Source organism: Drosophila tropicalis, unplaced genomic scaffold (assembly GCF_018151085.1).
Source record: "Drosophila tropicalis isolate 14030-0801.00 unplaced genomic scaffold, ASM1815108v1 contig_562, whole genome shotgun sequence".
Lineage (NCBI taxonomy): Eukaryota > Metazoa > Arthropoda > Insecta > Diptera > Drosophilidae > Drosophila > Drosophila tropicalis.
The window spans coordinates 163,967-178,639 of record NW_027173037.1 but is presented as its reverse complement, the minus strand read 5'-3'; the positions used below and the strand labels follow the sequence as shown (position 1 = coordinate 178,639).

Here is a 14,673-nt window from a genome sequence, read left to right as displayed (position 1 = left end):
CTATTTAAACAAAATTTACCGCGCTAGCGTTATCGCTGTTGGTTGGTTATCGATATATCGATGTTGATCGAGATTTGTAAATTACGATAGTCGATTCGATAGTCGCTATATCGATGCATCGAAAAAACATCGATGTTCTTTTTCACCTTTATGGGGAGGCAATGTTTTTTCTGTCATGGTGAAAATCGAGTAATGAAAAATGGTATTGTTTTTTTTGCATTACGTGTTTAGCTACAGTTTGTGTCAGGAATAAAAACAAAAAAGCGTCCAAACGTTCGGCTTCTTTCGAAAAATTGGAAACAATTGAAAGAGGCAAAACTTAAGGAGAAAAAATTAGGTGAGTGAGAAACAAAAGAAAAAACCAAAAGAAAACAAAATGGCGTCACATTTCTGAATACATAGGTAACAAAAGAGGCGGGGATGCCACATTAGATTTTGTGTCACAATGTTGCTATTAATAAAAAGACAGATAGATGACTCAGTAATCTACCATTAGAAAAGGTGTTTAACTAGGTGACACTAATATTTGTATGTCTCCGCCCCAATTTCCTAAACTGCGTTGCCACACGTGTTTGTGTATGCATTAAAGTGTCGCGCTAAAGTAAATGAACAGCTGCAACGTGTAGTTTTATTAAAGTTTTGAGTTTGAGTTTTGTATATGTTGAATGTGATCAATTTTGATTTTTATGTATATGTATGTACATATATGTATGTACATTAAATTTGCCTAATATTGAGTTGGGTGATAATCACTTAAATAATTCGAAGCAGTGACGTCACAGGCCTGCGCAATGCTCTAAACTAATGCTAATTTTCGCCTTTTTGTGTTCCAGCTAAAAGCAAAGAAAAAAAAAAAGAAACAAAAGAATAACAAGGTAAGTTCAGGTAAAAATAGAAAACAGCAGAAAAATAAAATCATCGTAACACACAATGTCCGATGCCATGAGCGCACCGCCGCCCTTAATACCGCAACTTCAAGAAATGCAACAGCAACAACAACATCAGCAGCAACAGTCTGGCAATCCAGGCAATGCTGCTGCTGCCGCCGCACAGTGGAATAATTATGCGTGGTATGCCAATCAAAATGCGGCTGCCTATCAGCAACAATATCAACAATATTATCAATATTATATGCGTTACCAACAACAACAGCAGCAGCCACAAGTTACATCCACAATTAGTTCATCAAATGTACCACCAGGATTCAGTAATAACTGCGCGGCTCCGCCACCTCCGCCATTGCCTGCAATTCCACCGCCACCTCCGCCAACAAACAACAACAACAACAACACCAACACCAATAGCATCAATAATAACACCAACAACAATAATCAGCACAATAAACAACAACAACAACAACAACAACAAAAGAATTTTGGCGGCATAAGGTTCAATTTGAATTTAAATCAAAAACGTTTGGCTAATGCTCCGAATCCTCTTCAGCAACAACAACAACAACATCAGCAGCAGCATCAGCAACAACAATCATTGAATAATTCACCCAATATGGGTAATAATTTTAACAATAACAACACCAATAATAACAAAAAGAAACGTAAACGTAAAAACAAAAATCAAATGCATGATCAACAAATTTTTAATAATAATAATTATAATAACAATATAACTAAAAATATGTTTAATATTGATCAAAATTCATCAATCAATGAAGATCAAAACCAACAACAACAACAGCAGCAGTCACCACACATAATAGTACCAGATTTAAGCAAACCTCCGCCACCATTGCCATCAATGGCTGGCATAGAAGTGCCAAAAATGCCACCACCCGCTTCAGTGGTACTACCTGCAGCACCACCACCACCTATGATGGAGTCTATCAATGCTTCTATACCTACAGCTTCATCATCGTCTGATCCCTCTGCTTCTGCTGATAATGCTGCTGCTTCAGCTGGTCCTGCTCCTTTTAAGCGTCCAAATAATTTTCAAATGGCAACCAATGATACTTGGCCCGATTCTCTTAATCAGTATGTGGCACGTTGCTATTCCAAATGTAATACCGATTTGGATAAAGATCAAATTGATATATGTCTGAAGGGAAAAATTATGGCTGCCGCCAATCGTAATGAATTATGGACCAGAGATTGGGATAACGAACCCATGCCAACGGTGCATAGCGAAAGAGATGGCATTGATGTGGTATTGAATCATACGACCCCGCCACCACCGCAGCGTAGCAACTATTTTAATAAGAAGCAGGAGCGTGAAAGGGAAGAGCGGGATCAAAATCCACACCAGCAGCAACAACAAAATCAGCCGCAGCAGAACCAACAATACCATCAAGTCGAACAGAAATCGGGCAAGCCAAATGTCAATCATTTCAAACAGAAAGTCAATGCCTTTAACAAAATGTCCACTAACAACTACGGTTCGTCCGCCCGCTATTCGCGGAGTCGTTCGCGGTAAGTACAAGCAATATTAGCAATGGAGTTACATGGGTTCACACTTTCTCTCTCCCAGAGTCGTGTCATGATCAGCACGATTCTTGTCGATTAAGAATGCATTCATAATCAATTTTAAATGGAATTCTTCTTGAAATACTTTTTATTAACTTTAAACAAGCGAAACCAATTCAATGAGACTTGCCCAACCAAATCAATGAATGACCTAATTATTCAAATACTGAAACTTTCATTTTCGATATGTAACGAACCCATGTATAACTCATCTTCAATACCTAAATCAATCAAATATTAATTGTGTTTTCTTCTATAGATCGCCATCAACTAGTTCTTCCAAATACAACAGCCGAAAACGTTATTCACGTTCGCGTTCACCATATTCACGTTCGCGATCCCGTTCGCGTAGCAGCGATGCAAATAGCCCACCCGCACGAAAAATGTTACGCAAGTCCGTTTCGAATGAGTCCCTTGATTTTATACCAATAAATGCAAATATGTCGCGAAGGCAACAAAAATTGATACTGCGGAAAAACCGAAGAGCTGCAGCGGCTGCAGCAGCAGCAGCGGCATCATCATCTACGTCGTCGTCGACAGTTTCAAATTTGAAAAATAAAAAACAACAGCAGCAAGCTCATTTCTATAGCCAACATTCAAGTAGTGTTGGCGGTGCCGTTGATGATGACACAGCGCGTTTGCAACAGCGTGCGGCACGATTCTCTCAGCAGGGCTCTGGTTCGGCTAAGAAATCGGTCGTTGCGATTGCAAGCTCACCGTTTGGTCTCACCACGGCCAAAAATAAGAAGAAAATGTTGCAACAACAGCAACAAAACCAGCATCAGCAACAATCCTCATCGTCGCGATCATCATTCTATGAAGATGTGGAAGGTTCAGGCGCCGGAGGTTTAGATTTACTTGATTTACATATTGTAGGCACATGTAGGGATCTAGAGAAATCATTTTTACGCCTCACCAAGGCACCATCACCAACTGAAGTTCGACCCGTTGAGGTGCTAACACATTCGTTGAGTAATGTGAAAAATAAATGGCGTGCCAATCAGGATTATCATTACGCGTGTGATCAGTTGAAGTCCATACGACAGGATTTGACTGTAAGTATATCAGATATATTCTTTATTTTTCATTGTTTTCTCATTTATGATGATATTCAAATGGTTTCGCAATATACCTGACTTCCATTGATGAAATTCCCCTCTGGCTGTCTGATTGAGATTCGGTTTTATTTTACTTGAACCAATTGTGTGAAAAGTTTTAACATATCTTGTTGTTGTTTTCTAGGTCCAAGGTATACGCGATCAGTTTACAGTGGAAGTTTATGAGACGCATGCCCGCATTGCCATGGAGAAGGGTGATCACGAGGAGTTCAATCAATGTCAGACGCAATTGAAGATGCTTTATCTTGAGATTGGAGGCAAGAGTATCAATTCATTGGAATTCACAGCTTATCGCATACTTTACTACATCTTTACAAAGAATACCTTGGGTAAAGATTCAAATAACCCCATACTAAAAGTCAGTTTTAAGTATTAATTTATGATCTATATTTTTGTTTTTAGACATAACCACTGTTTTGCGATCGATAACAACTGATCAGCGCGAGAATCCAGCGATTGCACATGCCTTACAATTCCGTTCAGCCTGGTCTTTGGGCAATTATTGTAAATTATTTGAATTATATAAGACAGCTCCATTAATGTCGGGCCATATGATTGAATGGTTCTTGGAAAGAGAGCGTAAAGCTGCTCTCCGTATCATCATTAAATCGTAAGTTATTTGTATACATATGTCATTTTCTCGATTGAAGCTTCAATAACATATTATTTTCATTTTCGTTTCAGTTATCGTCCCAATCTTAGTGTCGAATATGTCAGCAATATTCTCGCTTTCGATAACATTGAAAAGTGCAAAGAATGGCTAGATACATTCAGTTTGCCCTATGCAGCAGATGGTGCGCAAATTGATTGCAAGAATGCCGCTGCTATTGTCATTTGAAGAGCTCTCAATCACAGAAATCAAGTTGTTAGCGAAATGTCGCTTTCGAAGACACACTCTGAGAAATTGTTTCTCTTTTGCTTAGTTTTTCGCCTTGACTTTTTCAAATTTCACCCCTCGCGTTTCCAAGTTTGTACATAAGTTTGAGATCGGAATTTTCTACATTTTCTATTCCTAATCCCCCCCATAAAAGGAATGCAATCAAAATGCCCCTTTTCCCATTTCCCTGCCTCTCCGTCTCAGTCAAAATTCTAAACAACAAAAAAAAAAAAAAAAAAAAAAACGACACATCAACTTTAAACAAAATGCGGCAAATGATCCTACAATGAAGATGCATATTATGAAACTAAGTGGCTGCGATTGCGAGTACAGGACCAAGATACATAACGATTCATGATGATGGATGGACACTTCTTCAGTTGTTTCAATGGCCAAAAATAATGATGGATGATGAAATTGCAGACTAATTACCTTTGGTGATGCTCCGACTGATTCCGGAATAATTCTATTCTCAGCGTTTTAAAGCTTTGCGCAAATCGCATACCTTTCGAGGATATTCTGAATGATCTTCAAGGAGTTGCCTGGGATTGCAGTTCAATGATTGGCTTAAAACTTTGCCGAAGGAGTCGGCATAAGGATGGAATATTGGCGGCAAAAGGAAGTCTGCTACAAGCAGTAAAACACTTGTAGGCGAATGAATCGTAAATGAAACTGAATGCTATTCATCTTTAGTGTTTGTTGCGGCTGGAGTAGTCTTCTTTTGGACTTCGTCGCCAACATAATGACTCAAAATCAGGATCAGGAGTTGTTTTCAGATGATTTTTGTAATTTAAGCTGCATCCGTTGCCTTGTTACTAGGAATCAGCTCTACACTCGTTAATTGTTTCCAGAATAATTGCCCTTCATCGAAGTCTATATAGACATCTTTTAGGTTTACCAACAAAAGAAGTCCCCCAACAGTATCCATTCAATAAATTATTGGAATCGATTATTTCAGGCAATTTGTATGCATAAACATTTGTTTAGCAAATTTTAGCTACAAATTGCCAAGAAAACTTTTTAAGATTGTGAGAAAAAAAAATCAAGAGCATGGAAAAACTAAACTGATACAGATTTTCATATCAAAAGGTGTTATATACAAAAATCGTGTATATAATGTATCTTGTATAATACACCAGAACTAATAATCTAATATCTGAAGACAAAAAAAAAAAAAAGAAAAAAAAAAACAAACAAGGATAACAATACTAAGCAATGTAGAACAACCTTTTAAGCCTTCGAAAGGACGAAGAGGTCTTGTTTCGTTCTTCGTATACCTTTTATTTTTATTTTTTTTTTTTGTTTTCTGCATTACCCCCATTTTTATGAAAGAAACATTTCGGTGTTTTTTAAAATTAATTCTTAAGCTTTAGTCTTAATAATTGTTATTCGTTTAAATTGTTTTAAAAAATGTTTATACTAATGTCTTATCTCTCTTGTATACCGGTATATATATACGACAACTCAACAACATCATCGATTACCAACCAACCAACCAACCGACCAACCAACCAACCAACGAACCAACCAACCATCGATCAATCGAACAACAGTGTGTGGAACAGGCGATGCGAACCAATCAAGTAAAAGCATAAGCAAATCTCTAGCTGGGGGAACCACATCCAACACCAACACCATCGCCATCTATCAATTCATTTGCCATCTGCCAAGGGCCGGTTCAATCAGCAGAAGAAGAAAAAAAAGTGAAATCCGGAAGTTTTTGTAAGCTCTTCCAATTTTAATATGTCATTAATCATTTATTGTAAGATCAAAGTTGAAAATATCCCTCAATACAAAATGAAGCAACCAATCGGCTATCATAATGTACTATATATTAACTTATATTAAGTAACTTTTACATACAATTAGGGCTTTTCGAAACCTATATATATATGTATATATAAATATATAGAGATTATAAAATAATACATATTCTACATAAATATATATATTTATATATATGGTGAACTAATTAAACTAGAATATTTCAAAACTATACAGATTAGCTTAGTATTAAGTCTTGTTAAATTTACATATTAATCTCCATGAAAGTTGAAAAAAAAAACCCAAAAAATAAGCGAATTGCAAAATATTCGAAAAAACATTTCAGCTCATTAATGCTGAAAATTTTTCACTTTTTCTGCCACACACGACTTGAGTTGTGAATAATAATAAAAGATTATCTCGCTTTTAAATCACAAATCAAAAAGGTGCTGTCTTTGTTTCTTTTTTAAAGGACTTAAATGGGTTACGTGAGTTGTGTTTTCCAACATAAAGGCAAAGGTTTTTAAAAAATCATTCGTTAGCAAACTAAAACAAATGTTCTGAATACATTCAAAAAGGTCGAAATCTATACAAAATTTTGAAATATTTCCCCTTTACATACATATGTATGTACCAGATCTGTTTGAAGTAAGAAAGAAAGGGTGATTCCCATAATATTTTAACTTGCAAGAAGCAACAATTAGATTCCACGTTTATCGCTTAGCTGCAAATTTGAATTGTCCGGGCGATAAATCGATATTTATCGATTATTTTCAATTTGGTTGAAGCATTGGCTAAATCTTTTTGCCATAAACAGGACCCACTTATGGTAAGTCCTATAAATTTGTGTCGTTTTGATATAATTTTTTTATATTTGACCCGAACAGAATAAAATAATTAGTTAATAATATTAATTTCTATTTACTTTAGCCAAAATAGAAATTTAATACATTTTTCAGCTGCTGCTTTGTTTACCACTTATAATGAGTAATAAATCTGTAATTTCTGCTGTCAATGCTGCTGTTGTTGAACCGCCCCTGAAAGATGAACAACGAGTCTGGTATTTAAGGATGCTGCGTTGCTGTCTTAGTTTCAGTTAACGCACGGCGCTTGAGTCCGTTAGATCGCGCTGAAAGCCAAACCGGTAAAAGTGGACCAAACCGAAGATAATCAAAACAAAAATTGTTAACAACAAAAAATCGAAGAAAAAAAATAATAAATAAATAAATCAAAAGGAAGCTGGCAAAATAAAGTCAAAGTATTTTGGCCAATGCTTTAAATTGGTTGTGCTTGTGTGAGCAGTGTTCGATTGCAGATGCAAATTAAATTAATTAGCAAGGCAAATAATATCCTTTAACATTGAGAAATTTAATTTGTGAATTTTGTTTTAAATGCTGAATGTTAAGGTGCATAAAGGTAAATATTTTAATTTATATTAAATGCATAATTTAAAGGTTTCAAAAATTGATAGGAAAAAAAATGAAATGAAAGTGAATGAAATTTAAAAAATTAAGATTTGTAACTTCATTTATTGATAAGCAAAAGTGTAAGACATTTTATTTGGCAGTGCAGGATTTGTATAGATTATGGAATAAAGCAAATTGAAAGTACAAAAAACATATCAATTAAAGGTGTAGCATTTTTCAGAAATATTTACAACGAAAGTGTCATTTAGGTTGTATGAAATTGAAGACACTTTTATGCCTTTTTAATCTCGAATATGTTGTTTGTCGAAAAAAAATAAAAAATACTTATGACAAAATATTTTCCCGAAATATTAGATTAATCCCTTAAACGTTCTAATTGTTACAATAATAAACATTTTACAAAATTTTTAATGTTAATACAAAAAGATTAAGCTGCAAAACAATTTTTTGTTAAAACTTTGCCCTAGAAAATCCCCTTGGCTCTTCAGTAATATGTTGAGTAAAGTGCAAGAAAAAAACAATTATACAGTTGTGGATGGATTTAGTTTTTACATAAATGTATTTTCTTTGGAATATTTATGCAATTCAAATTTTAACCATTTCTGAACTGTATTAAAATAAGAAAAAAGAAACTACTCAAAAAGTTCTCTAATCATTTTTTGAAAGTCGAGCCGGCTTTTCAATTTCCCAAGTGAAAATCAAATTTCAAAATACAAATTAGTTTTATTAACGTAGTAAAAGATATTGTTTATTTGGTAAGGAGGATGTATTCCTTATTGTTAGAAGGTTAAATTTTAGATTCCGAGAATATTCGGAGTATTTGCCTACATCAGCAAAGCCAAATATAAGGAAAATAAAACAAAACAGTTTAATCAATAGAATATTTAAATTACAAAAAAAAAAAAAAAAAACTACAAAGATTTAAAGTTAATGAGTAAATTAGTTTATTCAAATTATCTTTGAGAAATAAATCTAATTATATAATCTAACAATAAGTATATACTTATTTTGTTAATTTAAAAAATCTATCTGTTAAAAAAAAAAAACACTTATTATTCCATAATGTATGCAAATTTTGGATTGGCAGAAGGAAAAGTTCCGTGGAAATAATTAATTTTTGATTAAAAAAATCATTAGTCAATAATTAGGTAAATTTTCCCACACTTTCGCTCATGAATAAATGGAATAAATTATTGTAATTTTCACACTTAATTTGTATGCATAGATTTTACATTATTTCCATATAATTATTGATTAATTATAATTATTGAGCAATAATAAGCTCTCTCTCTCTTCCTCTGCCTTTAACTCTTATCTCCTCCTTTTTGGTGAAGAACAATTGACATTCGCACATAAGAAATCTCAGAAAGTCAATTGATTAATGTTGCCTCTTGCCAATTTTGAAATTTAATTTGCAATTAAATAAATCACTAGAGCAGAAGATGAGAGGAGTAAAAACTGAAATGGAAAGGCTGAAAGTCAGGCTATCAGTGTGCGGGTTAAACTAGAGAATAAACTGTTTTTGCCTGCAAATGAAATTAATTAATTAAAAATGAATCATTAATAAATGAGTAGACTGGGTGGCCGTATCCTAAACACACTCCAATCGACTGAAATTTTCTCGTTCCCTCGCAATTAGAGCCACAAATTAGTCCATTAACAATGTTCGCAGAACTTTGTCAAAGAGTCTCTCTCTTTTTCTCTAACTCGATTCTAATATAAAATGATACGACAATTAGCACTTTAAAGAGACCGGCAGACATCAAGAATAAAACAAAAACACAAAAGCAACCAAATGAAAAGTTTGCTCCACTTTTCACAAAAAAAAGGTCTCATTTCCTTTTAGTCTTCTGCGTCACTCCTGTGCCAACCCAGCTGCGTCATATGTCAGACTGCGGAACAGAATCTTTAGTTTCTACTTCAGACTCCTATGGGTATGACAGAATTTGATTGTACATTTTAGTCTAAATGTCTAGGATTCGTACTAAAAATTAATTGGCAAAAAAGATGTTGCATACTTTGTAGCGTCTTTTATTTTGACCATGTGATTAAGATTTTATTTGGTTTATTTCTCTTTAATAAATAGACAAAATGTGAATATCGCTAATGCTCAAGAAAGAGAAATTTAGGTAAATGAAAGAAAATGCTTGTGGCTTAGTCGGAGGCAAACGGGAGACCAACAAGTTGTTTATGGAAAAATGGTGAACATAAAAAGAACAGAGTGTCTTTACTTCGGTGCAATCATGTTGACTTTTTTTTAGTGCAAAAATGTTTTTATATTGTTGGTAATTTCTTTAATGAATGAAGGAGAATAATTTTCCATCATTCAGAGCCAGCGAAACGTAGTAAAATGGCAACAAAAGAAACTTGACAAAATGTATTTTAATATAGAGAGTGAAATAATAGGACCAAGTTAACTTATGTGTGTACAAGATGCAGTTTTATAATGAAATTTACAAGTTATTTCTTTCAAAAGTAGCTTGGCACATGCCAATACAGATGGTTTTTGGCATTATGCAATGTGATTCATTTAGTTTTACATGAAATGTAAAATCCCAAAAAGAAATAATTCCTTTCACCTGTATTGTTAGTCAAAGTGAGAGGCTTTGTTAACTTTTATGAAAGCATTAGTCAAAGATTTAGAAACATGTTTAGTTTAGTATGTCTTAGAATCTGTTGGTATATGTTGCTGCCGGTTTCTTTGGGTCTAGTTACTAAACTAAATGATTAATTTAAGTTTGTTATTGCTTTACCAATCTGAATAAGTCCTAAAAGGGAGGTCAATAAATTTACCCGTTTATTAGTCGCCTAAAGTTTCATCTGATTGTGAAATAATATTCGTGGCTTTTGAGAGACATTGTGATACGCGGTTTCCGTTTTGTTTTTGACACTTTTAATTAGAAAGTAATTTTGTGGCGTTGGTCTAATAATATTCAAGCTTTAATTAGTTTAGAAATGCATACAATATATCTGATTTACTTACACTTAAGAGTCTTAATTAAAGTGTAAGCTTAAGTTCAATACTTGTTTAGTGTTTTTTAAATCTATGCTTATATACCACAAAACTTGCTTATTTTGGAATAAGTTTTCGATTCCCATTTTTATTGGTTTTCTACATTTCTGAGAGTTTTTTGCAATAATCTGTTGCCGTCATATTAGATCCAATATTTTATTAAAGTTTATATATATCTTGCATATGCATAAATTTGCCGCTGCTGCTCAAGTCTGTAGTATATAAAAAAACAAGAAATGTTTAAAAAAAATTTGATATCCTTCTGACCCCAGCTGTGCGAAACATTTCACATATTCACAATTTATGAAGTGCCTTAAACTTGGTTCGTTTCAAAGTAAATAATACAAATTTGTACAGCACTTGTAAGAGTATCTCTCATATGCATACATATGTATAAGTAAATAAACCTTTAAATGTGTGTGGCTATCTTTTCTGTGGGGTTTTGCATCAGCTCTTTGCCATTTTGTGGCCAGAAAAAGGTAAACGATGAGGCTTGACTAAGCAACTCGCCTTAGATTTACATATGAAAGGCAAAGCATATTGGATCAAGGGTTTTTTCAGGTTTGTATCCTTAACAAAATATTCACACTTTCAAACATACATAAATGTGTGGGTTTACATACATATATAAAGTATAAAATTTATGTGTAGGTTCATATTTTTGTTTTTTTTTTTTCGACTTTTTGGTTAATGTCAGCAATAGAAGCAGCATCAGCTGTGTCAATATTTAATATTTATTTATTGTTATTTACAGACAAAATATCTCTTGAGTGTTGGGATTGGTAGGAAGAAGTAGAAGTATATTTGCTCACCCAATATATGTGTATTTGCATCTTTAAGTATTTGTCATGTCAAAACAAATAACAAGTTGTTAACTGACATTTGTTGTTGCTGAATGAAATTCAATTAATTTATTTAGCAATACTAATATATTTGATGTTGCTCAGATTTCAAAGACTAATTGGTACATTAGAAAGAGACACATGAGAAATGCTCATTTTGAGGCTAACGGCTAAATTACCTTAAATTTGAAGTTTCTCTGGCTAAATTACCTTTAATTTAAAGTGTCTCTGTCTATGACTTTAAAATAAACTTCCTAAACTCTCACCTTTATATTCTCTGATAATCTCTAGAGCATTTAGTTCCAACTACTATTCTTTTGGTTTACTTCATTTTTGGTATACCAAAAATTTTTGGAAAATAATAGTTAAGTTTTCAATAGTTTCTTAAATATCCCAAAATAAAAATTGAGTTGCTTTTTTCTTTTTAAATCGCTTGCTAAGCAGTCACTATTCGCCCTCACTTGTGGTCGCACAGCAAAGTGAGCTCGGCCACCTTTTAACTGCCTGGCCCGCAAATGTAGGCTACAGTTTTTTTTCGCACTCCTCGCTTGGTTTTGTTCGGTGCCATTTAAATGGTTTTTCTTAACAGATTTGTGGGAATTTTTTCTTTTCTCTTTGCTGTCGATTTTTTCCATTTGCGTTTTGCAGTGTTTGCTTTTGTCTTTCAATTGTGCTGCGATCTTTTTACGTCTTTTTTTGATTTTTTTGTGTCTCCTGTATTTTTTTTTTTTTTTGCCTTCTTGCTCTTGTTCGTTCTCGTGCTGCCTGTGTGGGTGTGTGTGTGTGTTGTCATTTGAGATAATACGAAAAGCATTCAACGCTTTTGCTGTTTTCGTTGTTATGGGATTTTGCTTTTGATTTTATTCAAAAGAAAGTTTATTTTAAAGCAATTGATTGGATTTAAAATGCTGATTTGGTGTAAGGAGGAAATGAGGGGATGATTGTTTGTGTTGAAGTCGTGTAAGATGAGATTTTTGTATGTGCCCGAAATGTGGGAGATTCTAGGCAGCTGGTTAAACCCTTTTCGGTGGTAGCACAATACAGTTTTAATATTTTATCAACACTTTTTTCTGCTGGTGTTGGTGTTGTTGTTGTGTTAGGTGTAATCTTTTGAAATCATGGCAACATTTGGGGCTACCAAAATGATACAAAAAAGAACAATTTATATGCTGTAACATGAGAGGATAAGTAGATGAATTATTTCAAACCATTAGAAACCTTTTTTTATTTATTCATCAGCAACATTTATGAATTGGTTTCCTAATTTCTTAATTCTATCCTTTCTAACATTGTTCTTAATTTGTTGCTTTGGTTTAAATTCTCTTTATTAGTTTTATAATGTTATTTAAAACGCACAAAAAAAAAATGGATTAGAATTCAAAATTTTCTCAATTTTAATTTAAATTAAACTTCAAAAGTGTAAAATTATTATTGAAAAAGAGTTTAATGCGATGTCTTTTCAAATGTGGAATAGTTATAATAGTTCGTGTTTTCGTGTGAAACTTTCTAGGATATTTGTAATCTATAAGGATTGCAAATTAAAAGTCATGGATTTGATTTAAAAAATGAATGCATAGTGAAACACAATATTACATAATCAAATCAATCTTGTAGTCAGGTATTCCCTTTATTTGGTGTTACAATTGTAAATAATAATTATTATTATAAATTATAATTTACTCAAAGGCTCCGAGATCTGAACTCTAATGAAATTATAGAGTAAAGCAACCAACAAAAAACCCAGGAAATTAAATAAAATGAATTAAAAAGAAATCATCTTGAAATTTCTCTTTGAGTTGAAGAAGCTGAAAATTGAAAAATGTTGTGTAGGGAAAACCTTTTTCTTTGCACTAGACACTTTTGACCGAAACTGCTCTCTGAGAAGTGCTAGAGATAAAGACAAAAGGAAAAGATATAGAAAGATATTTAATATTTAAAAATGTCATTTGGGTTATGCCCTTCCCAAAGAATTAATTAATGCTTCAGCATTTAGTTTTAATGTTAAACAAGTAAAATTTGTATCTGGGATTCAAATGCCGATAATGTGTTTTAGTTTCCACGATTTGGGCAGGAGCCACGACGGGAGCCCTTTTACCTCTACAAATAGCCAACTTTAACACCTTTAATGAAATACGTTTCTACGCATAAATTTGATCATTTTAAACCGATATAATATTCGGCATGCCAAGACACTAAGATAACATATAAAGTCATACCAGGTAGATAAATTCGATTTTTGATAAGTATACCTTCTCAAATCGCCATGAGCAGAGTTACTTTGGAGCAACGTTTGAGCTTAGTTGTTTTTTTGATTTGGCGCCGTTCTTAGCAACTTTGATTTGGTTTATATTTATATAAGATCCAACTTTTGAAAGAATTGAAGCCATTGAAACAAAGTGACAGCTAGTTTCACTGACCTCTATGGAACCCTAAACTTCCAAAACAATATCCTTTATTACTATGCCACATTTATTATTAATTATTAATATTATAGATTAATTTGTATCAAATTATGGAGAATGAAGATTGCCTGCTAAAAATTTAAAACAAAATCCTGCCCTTTTTTTTACAAGAATCTACCATCCAACTTTGGGAGCAAGGGACATCTATCAATATATGTAGATGGTTTAAAAATCATTCCTTGGCGGAAAAAATAACGTATACGCAAGGTGTGCCAGCAAAGAAGGACAATATTTAAGAGGAGCATGAAAATGAAAAACATTTCAATGCTGCTACAATTAAAAACCATACAGTAAAGATAATATAATTATATTTTACATTTACCATATAAAGATTTCCCTAAGCTAATTGCAACTTTTTTTCTTTTACAATTAAAAGATTAAATACTGACGCTACAATTTGTGTTTGTCCAACTTCTTTGTTTCGTTTGCATTGAAGCTTAGCTCATTAACTTTCCATTAGAAACAACAAAAATTCCCTCAACTATAACTCAGCCAGAATACACTGGAGACTTATGCTGTTTGCTGCCTCTGGGCGACCACAAACAAAGCACAAACAGTGAACAAAATGAAAGCAATTAAAAGTATCTTTAAATGGCAATTTCTTACGTTGTGAAAGCCACAAAAGTAAATTTTACATTTGCCGGGCACATACATTTTCTTAATCAAAAACTCTGACGATGAGAACAACTCTAT

General features: G+C 33.2%; 2 protein-coding genes and 1 non-coding gene across 6 annotated transcripts in view; all 3 read left to right on the top strand.

The window, feature by feature from the left end:
- The first annotated feature begins 159 nt into the window (after window positions 1-159).
- On the top strand, window positions 160-6,282 carry LOC137575073 (leukocyte receptor cluster member 8 homolog). Its single transcript, XM_068287473.1, has 6 exons — window positions 160-337; window positions 834-2,423; window positions 2,737-3,532; window positions 3,720-3,924; window positions 3,998-4,205; window positions 4,280-6,282. Exons 2-6 carry the CDS (start codon window positions 931-933, stop codon window positions 4,431-4,433), a joined length of 2,856 nt encoding a protein of 951 aa, XP_068143574.1. The 5' UTR covers window positions 160-337; window positions 834-930; the 3' UTR covers window positions 4,434-6,282.
- LOC137575136 (small nucleolar RNA SNORD53/SNORD92) lies at window positions 3,573-3,651 on the top strand. Its single transcript, XR_011032121.1, has one exon. It is a non-coding gene; the product is annotated as a small nucleolar RNA SNORD53/SNORD92 (small nucleolar RNA).
- Window positions 6,283-7,346: 1,064 nt separating the features above from the next.
- Nos (Nitric oxide synthase) overlaps window positions 7,347-14,673 on the top strand; it is a 47,180-nt gene continuing 39,853 nt past the window's right edge. For 2 of the 4 annotated variants that reach the window (XM_068287466.1, XM_068287463.1), the window contains exon 1: window positions 7,347-7,652. The gene's annotated coding sequence lies outside the window, so the exon portion shown is untranslated. The remainder of the gene's footprint in view (window positions 7,653-14,673) is intronic. The other 2 variants (XM_068287464.1, XM_068287465.1) reach the window with 2 other exon arrangements.

Bases quoted from the DNA above. Each gene is read 5' to 3' on its own strand.
- LOC137575073 (XM_068287473.1), top strand. From the start codon at position 931: ATGTCCGATGCCATGAGCGCACCGCCGCCCTTAATACCGCAACTTCAA. The intron at 2,424-2,736 runs GTAAGTACAAGC...TTTCTTCTATAG, and splicing joins TATTCGCGGAGTCGTTCGCG to ATCGCCATCAACTAGTTCTT. The intron at 3,533-3,719 runs GTAAGTATATCA...GTTGTTTTCTAG, and splicing joins CCATACGACAGGATTTGACT to GTCCAAGGTATACGCGATCA.